The sequence below is a fragment of the Diadema antillarum genome, unplaced genomic scaffold (assembly GCF_040938485.1).
Source record: "Diadema antillarum isolate AM-2024a unplaced genomic scaffold, OU_Dant_1.0 scf00000108, whole genome shotgun sequence".
In the NCBI taxonomy this organism is placed as follows: Eukaryota; Metazoa; Echinodermata; class Echinoidea; order Diadematoida; family Diadematidae; genus Diadema; species Diadema antillarum.
This window is the reverse complement of record NW_027270997.1, coordinates 219,881-240,590: the sequence shown is the minus strand read 5'-3', so window position 1 is coordinate 240,590 and position 20,710 is coordinate 219,881. Positions and strand designations below refer to the sequence as shown.

The window sequence follows — 20,710 nt, the reverse complement described above, 5'->3', positions numbered from 1 at the left end:
ATCAATCTTTGCGCAATTTCCATTATTCGCTATCCCCCTGCATGTCTTTTAATGCCGTTATGTATCGCTCATATTTTATGCTATTACGTATGGATGGCGAAAAGGTAATTGCCATCATAAAGCATGTAAAGACACAGTATCTTCCCAAGTGGCTGGCCATGTAATGAGACATAAGGAGGAGACTGCAAAATACAAGCTTAGCTTTTTAGCATGTCTCCTCCATTTCCTGCAACTTTAGTTTTGATTCAATATTCTCTTGCTTTTTTTCATGCGTATTATTGTTAACTTCATGTATTTTTCTTTGTTACGACATTGTATTGATGTTGTGTTATTTTGTGTATGAAAATGTTGTTGGAAATGAAATAAATGAAATGAAAATGAAATGAAAAAATCAAAAGGCGGTTTTCGTAACATATTCAAAGTATACGCATACCTTTTTAAACAAAGGTTGTTCACAACCTGAGAGCTTGTCCGAGGCTTGTCCGAGGCTTGTCCGACATAGCAATAAGTAATATATGCAAACTGCATCCAGCAATTGAACTACATTTAAGAAGAGCAGGTTAGTGGAGTAGCTCGTCCATATGTTTCCGTAAATGAAACATCCAAACATTTTTGAGTGGCGGCTTTAGAGCATTAGGATCAAAGTGAATAAGACAGCTGTGACTCTGCACCTCTTGTAGTCTTGATGACGGAGTCACAACCTTGATCAAACAAGCAGTGGAACTTCCGTTGTGAAGTGATTGTGAACGACATTGCTGTTTGTGCGATTTTATACTTCACAACAGTTATGACAGTTTTATTTCTATTTCCATTTTTGACCGAGTTCAATGAACTGTTGTGCTTAATCTTTACTCTTGCTAACAAAGTCAAATTGAAGATAGAATACAATTTCCCTGGTAACCAAATATTTATATAAGCATGTCGTACTATAGACTAGTTATGTAACTTCCAAAAAGAGGGACAGGAGAAGTCAAGTAAAGAGACATCTATGTCTGCCTTCGCTACCTATAATGTCAGCACTTCTGATGTGAAACTTTATCCTAAATTCTCTCTAAAAAGTACGTGGGGAAAACGAAATCTCACCTGTCTGTCTGTCCCCCTTAATGTTGCGGATGAGGCTGCATACTTTGCTAATCAAACAGAACAAGAGCACACATGATTATTCAATATTCCCTCCTCTGTTTTAGTGAATCCTTTTTCCGCCTTTACTCTTGCGTAGACCTTGTCACAGCCTTGCCAACCACGTGTGTCGAGGTATATCCTGCGCATGTAAATCAGCCTCGTTTGTTTTCACTACTCACTGCCATGTCATGAAAACATACGCCTGTCGGGGGCGCGGCTGCAGCCAAGTAAAGTTTTTCTTTTGATTGTTACGTAGGCCTACTTGCTCATTGAAAGCGCGCTTGCGCGGAGGTCGATTGAAATGACCAAAGCGCGCACCTGGGCTGACGTCACAATGCATGATTATGCAATGCAGTCATACCACCGACCTCTCTAAATATTATAAGTGGTCCGCATATATGGTACCTTTACAATTAATGGTACCTCTGAAATCAGTGGTAAATTACTGTCATGTACCAACACTCTCAGTGGCGGATGTAGAAGGGAGCTCACCTGGCGCTCCCATTTATCAATTGATTAATTAATTAATTAATTTGTTTATTCATTCATTTATTTATCTATCGATTTATTTATTATTTTCTATTCTTTTTTTTTTAATAGAAGGAATAAATAGAAACTAATTGAAAGACGGCGTTTCCGCCGCCTTTGATTTTTGTTCTTTTTTAAACGAAAAACATTCTTGTCTATGGCCATTTTGTTTATTTGTTTGTTTGTTTGGTTGGGGGGTTTTTGTGGGTTGTTGTTTTTTTGCGCTTGTGAGCTATGGTAATCCCAAAAGTGGTACATAAACTGCTTTGCGCCCCCCCCCCCCCCCCCCGCCCCCCATTACGAAATGCCGGGATACGCCCCTGACTCTTTCAAACTCAATAAAAGCCAAGAACTTCCCGATGGTTACCACTGACTGCAGGGTTATCATGAATTGTAAAAGTTACCAGATTTCTGGAACACTGACCATTATGTTACACTGTGTACCGAGTTTGAAGTATTAATTGACCGGTGAACACGAACACGTACGGACACACACACACACACACACTAACACTAACACTAATATAAGACACACACTCACACACACGTGCACCATCACAGTGTACCGGAAGTCACAATTATATCAGCTCTTCCATCATTCTCATCAGAATCGGTAAGAAATGCATATCTAATCACATTCAACTGACTAAACCGAGTTGTTCCTGTCGTTACTGCTGTTTGTTTTGGTTTTTTATGAATACACTGTAGTTGGTACTTTCCTAGAATTTTCAGAAAGTATTCAAGCATTGAGAAAGAAAGGATTCTAGTAGTAGGTAACTCTACACATCACCACGTTACCGGTGCCAAGTTTGATTTGGCATGTATTACACAAGAGTCCTTAAAATGGAAATAATGATACACTGTTTCAAAATGCGAGCCTAAAATATCCATCAAAATCCTCCAAAATTAGTCCAACAGATTCTAGCGAGCAGAAGCAATCAAGCCATTAGGGTTGCGGCTATTTAGTCAGATGTTAAGTCTTATCGAGGACGTAAATGTTGTGCCTTGCTCCATGACCAATGCCATCATAACAGCAATTACATTTGCAGGTACATAATACTGACAGGTATATGGGGGAACGGGGTGTGGGAATTGATTACAAATACATGTATCGATAAAACAAGAAACTAAGTAGATACAGTGTACTGTAATTATACACGTGTAAGTGTAGAAAGCTTTTCATCGGTAAACAGTAACTGAAAAATAGTTTACACCACCAAAAGTGAATTACAAGTACACCTGTACTGTACATGTACATGTAATATCCATTCCTTTATACATTACTATGTACATTGTATACTAATCAAGGGATGGTGCAGTTTTGGTTGAGATGGGCTTCAGGTTTTCGTTTTTGATGATTTTTTTTTTTTTTTTTTTTTTTTTTTTAGACGAGAAACCTCTTGTATAAATATGAAGCGCATGAAATTATACAAGCAAAATTCAGTTTATTTGATGAAGATTGGTTTTGAAATGGCCAACATATCCAAACATACGCGATCCTAATAAAAGGTGGGACCCACCTTTTTTATAAGGATTACTTTGTTTTACTTTGTTTTCGGATATCTGGGCCATTTCAAAACCGATTTTCATCAAATATACTTCGAATTCCTCTTAGAATTGTATGCTCTTTAACGTTTCATAAAGTGGTTTTTAAGTACAGTGCTGTATCCCGCAAAAATTTAAAGACTGAATCCTCACCTCAACCAAAACTATGCCATTCTTTTATGTTCAAAACACACTTGCAGCTTCAGAGCAATGGGATATTTGACTTTAGCACTCGACAAGAAATCCAATTCTCTGTTAAAAATGAAATCAGCGCTAACACACTATTGACGTGTACTACATGTATACAATGTATGTACATTGTATTTTGCTGGGTTATATTTCATCATTTAATATTCTAAAGGAAAACAAATACAGTGACATCCCGTTATGACGAAGTCCTCGGGACCAGCAGTTTTCTTTTGTTATAAATCGAAATTTTGTTATAATCGAACAAATAAACAATAAAAATACACAAGGAAAAGTAGAAATTATGCGGTGCGTAATATATGTCCCCACCGGAAGTAGCATTTTGTAGCAAAATGTACAATATAGGTCAAAAATCAAGGTCAAAGGTCAAAGAAGTCAAAGGTCAAAATTCTGTGTACAAGTTTTGAAGCCCTCACCTAGTGTCATCACATAAAGCAAACGGAATCGAAATCGGGTTAGAAATGGCGGAGTAGCATTTTGTAGCAAAATGTACAATACAGGTCAGAAATCAAGGTCAAAGGTCAAAGAAGTCAAAGGTCAAAATTCTGTGTAGAAGTTTTGAAGCCCTCACCTAGTGCCATCACATAAAGCAAACGGAATCGAAATCGGGCTAGAAATGGCGAAGGAGTAGCATTTTGTAGCAAAATGTACAATATAGGTCAAAGGTCAAGGTCAAAGGTCACAACTGAAATTCTGTGTAGAAGTTTCAAAGCTCCTATGTAGTGCTATCATATAAAGCAAACAGAATCAAAATTGGCTCATAAATGACAGAGAAGTAGCAAATTGAACATTTTGATCACACACGGACGCACAGACAGACAGACAGACAGACCGACGGACACATACACGTACGGAGCCCGTTTCATAGTCCCCTGCTCGAACTCGTTCGGCGGGGACAACCGGAATTTCGTTATAACCATATTCGTTATAACGGGAGTGCACTGTACAAAAAGTTAAGAGTCAGAGTCATTTATATGATAAACTTGGAAGAAATCAGTGTTTGTAAGTATGTATGTGTATGTATGTATGTATGTATGTATGTATGTACAATCATACAGTAGGTGGATTTCTGTATTTTACAGACTGTAATAAGTATTCACACACACATACATTACATGTCCATCAGTACAAAATGACAATGCACACCAAACCATACAATGTAGCACAACCTTCATTTTTAAAAACACAATGACAGGTCAATTCCAAACTCATGGCAGACGACATTACTTTTTTTGCGTCTTTTTATTATCGACGAGCGATTTCGTAGTTCACCTGGGGAAAAAAGTCAAACCGCAGTGTGAAGAGACAGTCCTGGGATTCTGCATTACAACCAAGTAACTCCATTCAGGGATGGGCGATCCTGTTCACCATGTGTGGGATCTTGCGTATTGCCAATTTCATTGTGAGTCCAGTGGTTCTGCATATGCCAAGTTTTGGGGGAAAATGTTGGTTGATGGAGCCGAGATGAAAGCTGAGACTGGTGTGTTTGTATGTATCTTAGAATACCATCTTGTGTGGGTACTGCTTGTTGCTAAGGTAGAACGCCATCTGGAGGTATCCCTTGAGGTAATCCGTCTTCTTGATGAGGGGCAGGAGCTGACCGTCCACCGTCTTCTGGTCCTCCTTTCGCTCTTCAGAGACTTTGTACTCCTGGGGGAACCAACAGAGCCATATTGTAATCAGCATGGAAACTTTGCAAATGGATGAAGAATTCTCTAGATGGAAGCCAATCTCATATAACTACTCCTGCTAACACACTGAACGACTTCGGCAGACTGCCTACACAACAGCAACATGAACAGTTTATATATACCAAAAACTTTGGAAGTTGGACGGAACTTGGTCCGATTTTTTTAGCAAAGCACAAAGCTGGCAAATTTTTCAGGGATTAAACTTTGATATTCACTGGATCTCTCTTGGTCTAAACCATAAAGCTGCTCAGTATCAACATGTTTTTGTTTGGTTGTTTACCTTGTTAAATCTTCAATGGATCTAATCAATTTTGGAGAGGCACTCTATAGATCGTAAAAAGACAAATTCTTGTATTGAATCCATTAAAATAATTGCCGACGTGGGTAAGGTGAGACATTCTAAACATTGTCTCTGACTCTTACCTCACAACCCAAGAGTCCTATCACTATGTTTTTGTACAGGCATTCCAAGTTTCACTGGGCTTCAAGTTGCAGTCACTTTGGACAGAATGATTATACTTTGATAAACAGCTAGCCCTTATGAATTAATGCAAATTCTTTGCACTATATGACACAGGATTATTTCAAACTAAATGTTGTTACAATAGGATATAGATGATTCTTTGGAACACAGTTGATAAGAACCAAGGATGACCATGGAAACAGAACAGAACAATAGAGAATTATAAACCCCTATGTGAAAAGAGAATGCACTCTGTTTGATAAAGAGCTTTAGGGTTGCTCGAGTGGCAAATGTACTCTGTCATCGAATTCCCCTCAAAGGACCAGCCCTGAGGTATGACCCATTGACTATACCTGCTTCTCGGACTCGAACATCTCTCCTTCCTGGCCACGTGGCTTCTTCAGCTTCTGGCGCTTGAAGTAGATGTCGTTTAACCTCTCGGGCAACTTGACCCCACTGATGTCCACCTTGGTCTTGGTGGCGATGACGTAAGCCTGGTTGATTCTGCGCAGTGGCACACCATTCAGATCAAAGGGACCTGGACAGAGAGATATGACCACAGGAGATAAGTGGGGATCAACCAAAGATTCATTCCAATCCTCACTATGACTGAAGGAGGCAGACTGAACCAGAAGAGGAAGAAAAACAAAATAAGCTCGCCCAAGGAAAAAGGGTAGATCATTTAACCTCAAGAGGAATGACTCTCTCACTTTTACTAACACAAAGAAAGACTGTCTTTTGCCAATCATTTCAACTCTTCCCATTATAAGGGCTTCAACACTCTTGCTGTGGTGTTGGGTCACAAAGAATAATATGACTAATGAGGATATCACAGTTGTGACATTTGCACAGACTCCAACTCTCCCGTTTTTGACGGGAGATCTCCCGCCGAAAACCCATTTTTGCAAAATCTCCCGTTCTCCCGCTGGAGATTTGATTTCTCGCGCCCTGGCTCTGTGTCTCCCGGTGGAAAGGATTTCTTACTTATTGCTATGGTATGTTGAAAAAATAAGCCTTAGATAGCACCAGAGAACATCTAGAACCCTAGGAACGTCGTGCTTCACACACATCAACTTGGAGTCTCCCGTTTGCTTGGGGTTTCGGGCGGGAGAATCTCCAGATCAGAAGGTGCTTGGGGTTGGAGTCTCTGCATCTGAACAGCCTCAGCATTCAGATCACTGTGCAGTGTAGAGATTTTTTTTTTGTGTGTAGCCATTTGTGTGTGTGTGTGTGTGTGTGTGTGTTCACTGACTATTCAGTAATTCTTTCAGAAGACGACGATGCAGCGTCCTGCAACTTAGCCGCATTCCACCACTATGAAGTGGCTGGCAAACTGTACCATTCACACTCCCACCCCTCCCTACTGCTGCCAATGACACATTCTGCAAGCCATCTTTATGTAATGCATCACAGAACATCAACACCTGTAGGTATCTACTTGTATGCCACCTGAAACGATGTAGGAAGAAAGGAGAACATCCAACACACTTATCGTCTCAAACGTCCGCACCGCAAATCTAAAGCTCCCTAGTGATGCAGCGTCCTGCAACTTAGCCGCATTCCACCACTATGAAGTGGCTGGCAAACTGTACCATTCACACTCCCAACCCTCCCTATTGCTTCCATTGACACATTCTGCAGGCCATCTTCATGTAATGCATCACTGAACATCAACACCTGTAGGTATCTACTTGTATGCCACCTGAAACGATGTTGGGTGGTATTGTGTTGTCCCTCTAGTAAAGGCAAAATTCTCTGTCCCTCAGATAGAACATAAAATGAAGGTCCTGTGTGTGAGAGTCACACCCAACCACGTAAAAGATTTGGTTTCATTCATTCAATGCGAAGAGCAGGGTATAGGATAACCCAGTGATGTGGCCAGCCCACAATTACAGAGCACTCCCATTATAACGGTTAAAGGGATGGTACTGTATTGGTGGAGATGAGAATTGGGCTTTTAACTTTTGGATATCTCAGCCATTTCAAACCAATTTTCATCAAATAAATGTTGAACTCCTCATGGAATTACATGCTCTTTCATATTTAATACAAGGTTTCTCATTATCTCATCAAAATATGTTAGAAACCTCAAATTAGGTCTCAACCAAAACTATACGATCCCTTTAAAACAAAATTTTCATTACAACGAAGTTATCATTTAGGTAAAAAATCATAGTCTAAATATTATCTTACTGTACTTTACTGTTTGGCTGAAGCGAAATTTCAATATAATGAAAGGAAAAATCTGCCAGTCCCCAGGACTTCGTTATAATGGGAGTCACCTGTACTCACAACTGAACCCTATGGAAGACCAGCTAATGCAGCACAATATGGGTTATCATAAAGCATTATTGTCAGAAGCACAACAAAAACAAACAAACAAACAAACCTGTGACGAGGAGGAGTCCGGAAGCAAGCTGCTTCAGGAACACCACCCTCTTGCCCTTGTAGCGTCCAGCCAGGAGAATGAGGACAGCGCCCGGTGTGATGGACGGCCTCAGCTTGGACCTGTGCTGGCTGTAGGGCTTCTTGCGATTGTTCAGCTTGCGTGGAAGGTCCTCAGTTGGGTAGTAGCGGGGCTACACAAGCAAATGTGAAGAAGGCAAAGTGAAGTGAAAGTGGCAGCCCATTGCAACAACAACAAAAAAGTTTTCCCAAAATATGCATAAAAGTTACACCTTCCATGACTATCAACACAAAATTTAAAATGTTTCTGCCAAAATAATTACATTTCCCTGAATCCAATACATATAAAACAACCATAATTTCATTGTACCGAAAAACAAAAAGACCTAGACAAAATAAAACGTCACGGCGCAATCTACTCCTGCAGGGTCCGAACATATTTTATGGCACACTGCTCTGATTTGCTTGTAACATGTGTACCATGCAGCACTCAAGTCACCTACCTGCCCCATAACCATTACTGTGCACAAAATTCACATACAGCGTACATCATATTTACATTGCCCCAGTACAGATTATGTGTCTCATACAGTGGCATGCATAAGCACTGCAAACTGGCGCTCTGATGTTTCATGCAAGAAGAGTGCCTTGTTCTAAATATTTCCAATTTATGTAACAATGTCTCATCAGATTTTAATCAGAGCTCATCTATTCTATTTACTGGCAAAGAAAACTTCATCATCGAATGCAATTTGGGGGGGGGGGGGGGGGGGGGGGGGAGATCAGGACCATGGCAAAGGCCTAAGACCAAGCCTGTCACAGCAGACAGGGTTCCACTGTAGTCTCATTCAGTTTGCAACACACGCAGGTAAACCAGAACAGGTGAGCCCGGTCCACATTCCCACATTTATGATGCCTCCACTTACCAGCCTGTTGACGCGCACCACACGCTTTCCTCCGTTCTTCTCACCGCCGATCTGCTTCTCCACCATGGCTGGCTTCCTCTTCCTCTCCTTCTTGATAACAGCCTGAGGAGAAACAGAAGAGAACTTAGTACATTTACACAGATGTCATCTTTTGCAATATCATTATTTGACTAAAATTTAAATTGACTATTCCCTTATGGCTGGGGTCCATCACTGCGTTTTTACACTTTTAGCTGGGTTGATGCTCTGTACATAATGCAATCTCTCAAACTACAGTGTAAAGCAATATACAAATGTATAAATGTACTGCATGTGCATGCAAGATGATGACACAAGTATACAGTAGCTAATCTATACATACTGTACAATGTACTTTACAACTGCTTTACTACTATAGATACAGTGGACCCAATAATCTATAGGAAATCAGTATCAAATGTACATGTACAACAATCATTAAAATGCACAAGCAGACAAAAGTGTAGAAGTTCTACTCAATAAATGATTCTTCCTTGGTTTCCTCTTCAGAGAAATCATAGCTCTACTATTCATATTTCATTGATATGTGTTTTGAAGGCAAAAGCAGATGAACAGAAGCCTTGCTTAGCCTAGCACGCCCTCTCATAATTTGGGAAAATGAAATAGAAAACAATGACACTGAAAGAGATTGATTATTTAGAGGGGTAAATATAAACTACAACAGTTTTTTTTTTTTTTTTTAATCAATACTGCAGCAACCTGGTGGTGTTGCTACTCGGAGGGATAACAGCTTCAAATCTTATTGGTTCCTTTCTGACATGTTTGTTAAAAGGTAGACTGGCAGCTGCGATCTTACAAAATACATTTGCACAAAGGGTGACAATTGATAAAAGAATGCTACTGCCAGAAAACTTGATGCTTCACATAATGCATATACAGTGTATGTAACCGGATAACTTACAGGGCATGATAACTGAAACCATATTTGTGCATACAGCTGTATATTAAGTAACTGTGCGTACCTTCTTCTTCTTGTACTGGGCTGTCCTTTTGTACATCTGTGAACGACTGTACCGTGGAATGCCCCCCGTCATCCATTTTTGACGGGAAGTGTGCCCCTTCTTGGCTTGGTCGTCTCCCATGCTATATGAAATATAAATTACACCAGCATGAAAAATATGAAAGAAATTTGTTGGGAATGCATACTTCCCAAAATACCACAGCTTCTTTGCCCCTCATGCATCTGTTAACATACCAGGTATGTCCTCATCTCTTCTACAATCACAATTGCAAGCACTATGACAGTTCATGTGCAGTGAATATTTACTTGAGCTCACACATGGTGATTGACTTTCTAATGTAGTCCAGGGTTTGCTACACTGCAAGAAGCTTTACTGTGGGGCCTACTGTGTGACATTTGTAATTGAGCTTGAGCAGTCCTGTGTGACCAGACCGTTTCCATGTCTGGAGAGGTTGGATACAGCCACACCAACTAGATACTCTACTACCACATCAGACTAATGGTACCTCGCAAAGAAAAATGACCCAATAAATAAAAATATTATAAATATAATGGGAAAATAACCCAAGTTTTCATACCTTTTAAACCAGTCTACATAACTTTACTTACCATGGTTTTCAGCTCACTCCATTCTTTTTTTTTTTAAATGAATAATGCACTTGTCAATGTAATGACTCACCCCACTACCCCCGGACATGGGTGCGTCATTTCCTCGTTTGGTCCGTCAAATTTGTGACCCAGGTGTGCGTCATTTTACCAGCTATGTCCGTCAAATTTTTGACCGAGAGGTGCGTCAAAATCCCATCATTGTCGTCAAATTTTTGACCGAGGGGTGCGTCATGGTACGTCACTTGGCTATGGAAAATAACACGCATTATTCTGAACCGAGGGGTGCGTCATGGTATGCACTTGGCTATGGAAAACTGCACGCATTTTTGCACGCTACCAGTACCGGATACACGTACGTACCGCGAGTGAATTTACAGTGAGCGCTTTCCCGCGGCAAGTGAAAATCAAAGTCGGGAAGCGTTTTGGAGTAGGCCTAAGAGGGAAAAATGCTTGCCCGAATCTGGCAAGCAAATGATTTAAAAGCCACCCTTTCTCCTCACATTTTCTTTCCAACAAACTCATGAAATCACGCATACTCAATCTCAAGCCAGACGGACTGTTTAGCGATATAACGATTTCAACCTCACAGTACTAAATAGTAAAATCAAAGATCGTATACGGAATTCCGTATACGATCTTTGGTATACCGTTGCGTGGTGCGTACTGCGCGTACCTGCAGTATAGTAGCAGGCAAGTCGAGTGTTAGTGGTGCGCGACTCGCTCGCTAACGCTGTGCAAATCGCAAGTGAGCAGCGTGCTCGTTATTCCTCATCGAACGTACATCGTCCATGTGTTGCATTCAACCGGACTAGAAATGGCCGCGCACATACAGCGCATCTGCAGACAAGTCATGGCCAGGTGACTATGCAATGGATTGCATGCACATACATTCGGAATATCGTAGCAGCAGAGTGATGTACGGTGAATGACGGTACGGTGCTTACAGGGCCAGGGTAAGGGAAACTTGCCGAAACTTTGACAAATTGTGTTTACGAACCGAAAGAAAATGAAATTGCGTGAATATTAAAAGCGTATGCAAAAATCCTTTCAGTATTTACGGGGTGCGTCAAATGTACCGAGGATGTCCGTCAAGAAAGTGACCTAGGTGTTCATCAAAAACCCCTGTTGTCCGTCAAAAAAGTGACTGTGGTGTTCGTCAAACACCCCGTGTGGTCCGTCAAAAAGTGACTGTGGGGGTGCGTCAAAAACCCCGTGTGGTCAGTCAAAAAATGACCATGACGCACCCATGTCCGGGGGTAGTGGGGTGCGTCATTACATTGACAAGTGCATAAGATGGATTTGAAATCAATAGGAAAGTTAAGATTGATTGGGGAACATGTAAAACTGATTTAAATGCACAACTAATAAAATAGAGGTCTACCTGGTACTAGAGACTAGTAGAGTCTACTATACTGTAGTACTACTGGTATTGGTACTTAACTCTTTATGTGCCATGGTGGAAACCCCCTGTGTGCCACATTGTGATTATTCTCAGACACGAAGGTAGTCGTACTTTGAGAAAGAATTCAGTTTTTCCAATTTGTATAACTTCTATAAATTTCCTTGAGCAAAGTTAAAGAGGAATGCCAAACTTTGCTTTGGTATAAATTGTGTGACAAATCTATTTTCAATATTTCTTTTGAATGACACACCAGTTGCAACAGTACTGTCAAGGCATGACTTTTGCACATTAAAGTGTGATAGAAACTTAGAACGTACACGCAAATATTGTTGGGAACACCGCTTCATAGTCAATCACCACGTAGAACGCAAGCCGTGGTGAAAGGAACAAAAGTGCGAGAAACGCTTTCATTGTACCGTACCACAGGATTAGCGATTTATCGCTCAGTTTTAATTTACTGTCACTGTGACGCCTGTGGGTTGTGTGTAACGTTAGACTTCAAGGGCCTGTAAGTGTAATACTGGAGTATGATGGTGTTGCTGTGTGATGTGGTGTGGTGTGGTGTGGTATACGTGGTATGCAGTGACTGTGGCCGGCTGCAGGCTGTGAGCTGTGCTATGACTGCTTGTGTGCTGTGGAGCGGTAGTACGGACGGGTGCCAATCAAATGGTATGCCCCATCAATGCCGTTTCAAAAAGATACCAAGCTTAAATTTTATACACACCGATCTACAACCTACAAGTCCAGGTTGTGGTTTCAGAATGTCACATATTCAAAGTCTACTAACGACAGCGGGATGTAGCATAGATGCCTACGTTTTTCAGAAGGCCCTAACATTGTTAGACGTTGCAATACGCAACACGATGCACATTTGTATACACTGCACTAAGTAGTACACGTTTACACACAGATGATCCGCTGATTTATGTATCACACTGCTGCCGAAGCTATGCGTGTAAGAGACGTTGTCCCGTGGTGAATTATGACGATTACAAAATTGTCACGGTTTTTATGTTGATAATGTATGTATAATCTACATTGTACATATATGATGAAACATCATTGTGAACAAAGACAAATGGATCATTATCATTTTTCTGAGATTTTTGTCAGATTGTACAGAAGACAGAGCCCAGAAGAACACTCACGTTATTGTCGGGATAGCAAAGAGGATGTGGGAGGAATGATGGGATACCAACTAGACTCGCTGCTAAATCTTTGAGCGCTCGCTCCAGCTCAGCAGCAGTTGTGTACTCCATTGACTGCGAAGTGCGAATGCACGCGAGTTGAGCATGTCGATGATGAGTAAAAGCAGGGAGGTGGAAAAGAGTCCATTTCGTTACAGTCGAGCATATTTTCAAGGTTCACATTTTTTAATAAAACGGCATGCTAGTATAGGCTATTGGTGAAAAGTACATAATCCGCATACTGGGTCATGGCCCTAATTCAACTCTCCCCTAATTATTGACCTACACAAAAATCTTCGCAAACTAGACTTATTGTATCTTCGACATAAAGTTGTTTAATTACAAAAGGCAAATTTGTATCATATTTTTCGAATTATTTAGTGTGTGTGTGTGTGTGTGTGTTTGTGGGTGGGTTTTTATTTTCTATTATTTTTGAACAAAATGTTATGGAAAACACCCAGCAATTATTATGACCTGTGTAGATGGGAGTCCCGAATAGGAGTAAACGGGCCGTGGACCCTATAGCATGACCGGCGCCATACGTTTTCAAAAGTGTGTATGTGTGTGTGTGGGGGGGGGGGGGGGGGGGCACTTCCGAGTTTCATGAGCTAACAAACAAAAAGGAAAACAATAAAGGCCTTCAGGGCAACTTCTGGTGGCACTTCTGGGTTTTTTCAGCTAACAAGCAAAAAAAAAAAAAAAAAAAAAAAGGTCTTTAGAACATCTTTCTCATTCCACTTCCGGTTTTTGTTTTGTTTTTGTTTTTTTTCAGCTGCCAAGCAAAAACAGAAGAAAAAAAAAAGGTCTCCAGCGCAAAATAAAAAAGAAGGCTCTACCGCCCTCAAAGATTTTATTTTACTATATTTTTTTCTAGTACCACTTCCGGGGTTTTAAAAAAAAAAAGTGGGGGGGGGGGAGCCTAAGTGATGACACCCTATTGTGTACGGGTGCAAACCCCCCCCCCCCTCCCCCCCCCCCCCCCCGGTTCCGCCTGCCCTGTAAAGCTTTATAGGCCCTACAGTTTTCTACACCATCGACAAAATGGTATATCTTCATGATATTCTGTGCATAAACCGACGGAAGAAGAGTATGCAGTTGAAAGCAGAAAGTAATCACCGTCTCTGCAGTATCTCCCGATGATAAATGTCTATGTGGCTGCGACCAATTTTACTTTTCAGTAAAGAAATAATTATAATGGAGTCTTACTTTCCATTGCAGTATAATGTGAGGTCGGATTTTAATGAAACTTCTGATTTTATGCTTATTTAGGGCTTATAGAGATCTCCCGCATGTTATAGCAAGTCAGCGTATCTCGCTAAAAAAAATCAAGTGAAAATATTCATTCTTAAAGGAGTGAATACAAAAAAGAGTGAATTTAGAGTGAATCTGGAGTGAAAATGTTCATTTTCACTCATTTTGGAGTGACCTCAGGGATCACTCGAAGATTTTGGAGTGATCCCTGAGGTCACTCTATAAAATGAGTGAAAATGAGCATTTTCACTCCAAATTCACTCTAAATTCACTTTTTTGTATTCACACCATTAAGAGTAAATATTTTCACTCGATTTTTTTTTTTTTAGAGAGATATGAATATTGCGTTGAGAGTTGCGTGGAATTGCTCTGCAATCGCAATATTTATCCGTGATAATGTCCACTATTTCGAGGTGCATATTTTCTGGCTGCTTCTCTATAACAAGGAGGAAGTTTCTCATGGAAATTTCTTTCATTTGAGTGTTAAAGTAAGTGAAAAAAAAATATCACATCTGGCTCCACATGTATAGTGAAACGAAATACTTGTTCTTGAGAGAGTTGTAACATTGAGTAATATACGGCCTCATTCTCCGCACCCATTCATGCAGACCACGGGTCCCTCCCCCATTGTGTTTTGTTTCAGTTGATTCGGTTGATTCAGTTGATTCAGTTGGTTCGGATGAATTCATGTCTTCATTTCATCCTCAGCTTAAATGAGACAATTCTGTGTTGACTTGCATGATGGGGAGCTATGGGTTATAGTCAATCATGTTGATGCTCCAGAGGGCGAATTACAAGTAAGGCTCTACACGGAGATATTGCGAAATTCGAAAAGTTAAAAGCTATATAATGCATACAAGCTGACATTTGAAAAAAAAAAATGTTCACTTGCAAAAACTTGAGACCCACGTGTTTCCTCAATACAGTGACACCAAGTTATTAACCACAATGAAAAAATGTAAAATCATTAATTTTAACAAAATGAAGTGCATGGTGATCAACAGTCACCGCCTCACAATCTCCCCGTTGATTTAATATGGGATGACATTTGAAAAAAAAAAATGTTCAGTTGCAAAAACTTGAGACTCACGTGTTTCCTCAATACAGTGACACCAAGTTATCAACCACAATGGAAAAATGTAAAATCATTAATTTTAACAGATGAGGTGAATGGTGATCAACAGTCACCGCCTCACAATCTCCCCGTTGATTTATTGGATTATTCTTGTAAGTTGCAAGTACGTTTGTTAATCGGCGTAACGTCGCATGACGCAAATTTCAAGTCCAGTTTCTGATCTATAAGAAATTGGAGATTGTACTTCTGCTGCATAATATAAACATTAGTTTATTGAAAGTATGTTTTATTGATGGATTGTAAACTCGGACTGAACATTTTTTTTATTGTTGTTGTTTCATATATGTGTGTATATGGGGTGGGGGAGAGCTTGATTGATTGAGTCCTTCCCATCCCCCCCCCCCCCGAAAAAAAGAGTATATCACATTCTTGATAAAGTATTATTGTAATTGAAAGAATCTCGGAAGTTATGGGTTTTACTGCGTGTTTTTCCCCATGCTTTTGTTGTTGTTGTTGTTGTTTTTGTCTTTTTGTTTGTTTGTTTTTTCGTAACAAAAGTGTGGGCCGTGCCACTCGAAAGGTTAACACAAAATAGGAATAGAACGTATCAATGAGAGAAACGAAGATCAAGCATGTCAAGGGATCATAGTTATAATATACTAGTACACGACATTCATTTAATGGATGATTCATAACAGCATGCAGTTCATAACTTCGTAAGATGCGAGGAGGTTAGATATTTAATGGCCCCCTTCACAGTTAGGATCAGTTGTTGAGCCTGACAGTCACTATACACTGATAATCCTGACAACATCAGACTTGTTAGAATAATAAAAATCATCACAAATCCGTCTATAGTCTAAAGTTGATTATGGTATATAGCCATGTCAATAGCGTAGTGTACCTTAGTCAAACCTCTAGCGGTTTGGAAAGAATAAACACAATGTTTCAGACTTATCATTAAAGAAAATAATAATGACGAAGGGCAATAATCACTTTATGCTTTGTGCTGATAAGTGGACCAGAGTGGCAGTCTGCAATATACAGTATGTATTATAACCGCAACCTTGTTGCTGCTTGACAAGAAATCTTGACATACAAGAGTAATCCTATAAAACATCTTATCCCAAGTTATGGGGTATCCCCTCATCTGAAGATTTTGTAGTCCGTGCCGTATTTTCTTTCTCTTTATAATTCTTCACATTAGCAACATGGATTTCGATGCTGTTATTCAGTAATTACGATCGAAAAACGTCTTTCCTATCACATTGTGACGTTCTTAGTTGAGTGCGCGATGGGGAGCGCGATACTCCAGTGGGAGTGGGAAAAACATAGGCTCGATGACGAGTTCGTACATGAGATCGAATCGGGAAAAGACTGGACGGAACTCCTCGATGACAAAGGCCTCGTCTTCGTAGGTTTCCAGCGGCGTGCTCGTCACCATCATCCTCAGCGTGGTCAGCGTCGGACAAACTCCCTTGCGGACGAAGTTGACGTCGAGAAACTCAAAGACGTCGCGAATGACGTGCCACCGGATTCGGCCACGAACCTCGACGTGGCGGAGTCGGCTGCTGTCGCGGATGACGTCAATAAAGCCCCTGGCGTACATCTTGTAGCAGGGTGTGACGTCCACCGTCAACTTTTCCAGCGTCTGTAAGTTTACAAAAGGTTTGACAGGGCAAATTGTTTGTAGGTTTACGAAAGGTTTGGCAGGGCAAATTGTTTGCAGGCAAGCTCTACAGTGTATAATAAGTACTTGTATGATATACCCACTACGTCATACAATATTGCAAAAAGCAGTAGCACGAGCTTTGGAATTGAAAATGATGTCACTGTTTCAATTCATGTTGATTTGCATCGAAATTCGAATTTAAAAAAAAAAAAAGGTAAAGCATTATTTCTTTCTCTCCAGTACCAATTTTAAGATCATGCGGTTGGACGTATATCGGTTACAAAGTTAATTACAAACTACTCAAGATGAGGACTAGATCTTGTTCATACATTCTGGCAGCCCGTGCAGTGATAGCAGCAAACTGATCATCAGTCATAAAGCTATCAGGGGTCAACTTTTTTTCTGTTTAACACATTATGTGTGTTGACGAACAGAATCACGGTGATATTAAAATGATTGATCATGGCAGAAAAACATAAAGTTTTAAGCATGAAGCTCGGACAGATCAAATGACATTTTGTATAATTATGATCATTCCTCTCATTCATTTAGTTTTCTTTTCGGGTATTTCTATCCCTCCAGTGGAACTCGTCACCGTGTTAATGATATTCAATATACCCACCCTCTTTAGATATCGAGAGATATACTTGAGAGTTCTGTCCGGTTGGAAGGAGTCGTCGTTATGTCCCAGGATGCTGATGATGTGAACCGGCATCTGAGGGGTTAATACTCTCTGGATGTCGCTGAGACGAATGATGCCCACCAGGGAAAACTCCAGTGTGCAGGCTGTGAACGTGTTGGCGAACGCTCTCCACGCGGGAGTGCCGATGATGTGACCAATGTTCTCACCTCGTATGCATCGCACGTGGAGGTACTCTAACTTCCCTTTGGCCGGCTGGGCAGCCATGTTATAGAGTAAACTATCAGACAAAGCCGCATAGTTCAGAGTAAGCTGAGTAAGGTTTCTGAAGCGCGGAAGAGTGGAAGAAAATTCGGAGTTGGTGTGAATGGCTTCTCCTGGACGAAATAATTCTTCGATGTCAAGCGCTTTCATGGACGTGGCCGACTTGTCGGAGGCCGCTACAAGAAGTGATGTCCCTTCTTCACACGTCATACCTCCGTAGTTCAAGTCCAGATAGCGGAGCTTTCGCTGCTTTCCGAGAAATCGACGGGCTGAGCGAATCACGCCCTTGCGAGCGTAGCCGCCGGGCGTGCCCCGGAAGTGGTGATGAAACTTGAGCTCCGTCAACGAAAGTTCCTCCAACTGCACGTTCTGCCGATAGAGCTCCGCCAGGATGGTCGTGAAGTTTCGCTGGAACTTCCTGACGTGCCTGAGGCTGCGCAGGCCGCTCGACAGGTGGAGTCGATTCAGATACCGACCCAGGAGGGTGGCGAAGTTCAAGTGATGTCGATCACGATGTCCTCCACGCAGTCGGATGGTGCGGTGTCGCCACAATCGAGGGGCGCAGAGAATCACTCTGTTCCAGTGTTTGCACACCTTTTCAATCACAAACACAATTACAAAACAAGTACGGTAGCAAAAGCACATGATAATATATGCCTGCCTATCATGGGCCAATAACCATTATTGGTCCATTGCATAAGGAATATTACAAAATCGTTCGTTCGTTCATTTATTTTTCATTTCCAACAAAAACATATAAATATATTACAGATATTGAATACAGTACATAAATTTCATCATAATACAAAATGAAGGATAAGTTTACAGAAAAATTGTAAGTATACGAAAATGTTGGAAATGGGGAGGAATGCTAAAAGCTGGGCTTGTAGGGTGCATTCCCCCCACACGTAATACAAGAAATTTTATGATCGATTGACTGATATACATTGAAAATGGATGAAACTAAGAAACTAAGACAAAAGGACCTATAAAAGTAACTTATCCAAAACAAAATCGTGAACAGATCAACAAAATAAAAAAATATTACGGGTTTTATGAAGATGCAACGTATAGTCCTAATTCATGCCTGTGTGTTTTCGAGGTTTAAGAATGAAAGGAAGAATTTCCATTCCTTTCCGATAAGAGACTTTTAGAAAATGCGCCGTTGTCGAATGGCCCTTTTATTTGTGCATGTTTAGCTAGTAATAGCAATATGTTTAAACATTCAGACAAGAAATCAATCGTATCTATGCAATGCAATGGGGTTATTTTTATTTATAATAACTGATAATAATGATATATTCATTTATTCATATATTTATACATTCATATATTAACATATCTATATATTTATATATTGATATATTGATACATTCATATATCTTATATATTTTATGTATTTACATTTTGATATATTTGTATATTTATATACTTTATATATTCATATATTTATATATCTATCTATTTATATATTTATAATCATACATCCTTTCACTGGTAATTTTTCGATATGTTATCCGACGGGAGATACAACGTAAGGACTCAAGATTTGCGGTGGCCCGGGTGGCCGGGCCATTTGTGTCGGGGGCCGGGGGGGGGGGGGGGACAAAAATGTTAGCTTTAGTGGCCCAATAGGGCAGATAACTTTCAAGATGTGAATTGTTATACTTTCTTTAAATGCGTGTGACTTTTTTTGGGAGCGGCCAAAATTTCGAATTTGAAGATTTACGTGGCCCGAATGGGCCACCAGCTAGAAAACTGTTTAAAGGGGATGGCTAGTAACTGATCAGTGGGAATTAGTGGGAATTCTGGAGGATGATTGTTCCAATCCTTGTGGGATTCATTTAAGAGTACATTGCATATCTATTGTTGTGTGAAAATTATTTGCTTCAGAATGGTCTCATATTCAAGTAATGTGCAGTTTAATGTTTCCAGGTTAGCGTGCCTGGTCAGTGTCGGGGCATTAATCTGCACATTACTTGAATATGAGACCGTTCTGAAGCAAATAATTTTCACACAACATTAGTTATATAATGCACTCTTAAATGAATCCCACAAGGATTGGAACAATCATCCCTCAGCATTCCCACTGATCCCACTGATCGTTACTAGCCATCCCCTTTAAGTGTCGAGACTTGCTTTATCTAAACACAACAATATTCGACTAAGATCGGGGAAAACAAAGAAACGTGATCTGTCAGAATTCCTATGATATATAATTTTAGTCGCATTTCATATCAGTTTTACGAAAAAAGCTCCCATCTTATCAATAACTGAAAAAATATCAGCACAATTTTGTAACATGGGAGAAGTATCTATTGCGTATAGATTTATTCTTCTGCAAGTGAGATCAGATGAAAACCTACACTAGAAATACTGCATCAATCGGAGTCGAATCAAAAAATATAACGATTATTGCACTCTTCCTACATCTTACCAGAGACATTTCGGATTTGTCCCACTCTCTGAGATACGAGGCAACATTAGCCAAAACCAAGTCCGGGAGAAGATCCCACCGAGTGCTTTCTTCTTCCTCCTCATCATCATCGCAGACGTCGTCATCATCTACCTGATCCACGGGATCGTATGCGACTAAGTACGAAGTTCCAGGCGAGCTTGGCGCTTTATCTTGAGTCTGAACGGTCACTTCGGTTACCATGATATCGGGCAAGTCAATAACCATGACGTCGTTACCCGGCGGGTTACCCGGATTGTCTTCCAT

The 20,710-nt window shown here is 40.5% G+C and overlaps 2 protein-coding genes across 2 annotated transcripts; both read right to left on the bottom strand.

Moving 5' to 3' along the window:
- Positions 1–4,614: 4,614 nt before the first annotated feature.
- On the bottom strand, positions 4,615–13,086 carry LOC139719259 (large ribosomal subunit protein eL6-like). The gene is made up of 6 exons (XM_071630686.1): positions 13,048–13,086; positions 9,890–10,010; positions 8,889–8,990; positions 7,946–8,135; positions 5,910–6,094; positions 4,615–5,052 (listed from the first exon to the last, which is right to left on the bottom strand). Exons 2-6 carry the CDS (start codon positions 10,007–10,009, stop codon positions 4,900–4,902), a joined length of 750 nt encoding a protein of 249 aa, XP_071486787.1. The 5' UTR covers position 10,010; positions 13,048–13,086; the 3' UTR covers positions 4,615–4,899.
- Positions 13,087–16,691: 3,605 nt separating this feature from the next.
- On the bottom strand, positions 16,692–20,710 carry LOC139719289 (F-box only protein 39-like). The gene is made up of 3 exons (XM_071630713.1): positions 20,426–20,710; positions 17,707–18,582; positions 16,692–17,063 (listed from the first exon to the last, which is right to left on the bottom strand). Exons 1-3 carry the CDS (start codon positions 20,708–20,710, stop codon positions 16,692–16,694), a joined length of 1,533 nt encoding a protein of 510 aa, XP_071486814.1.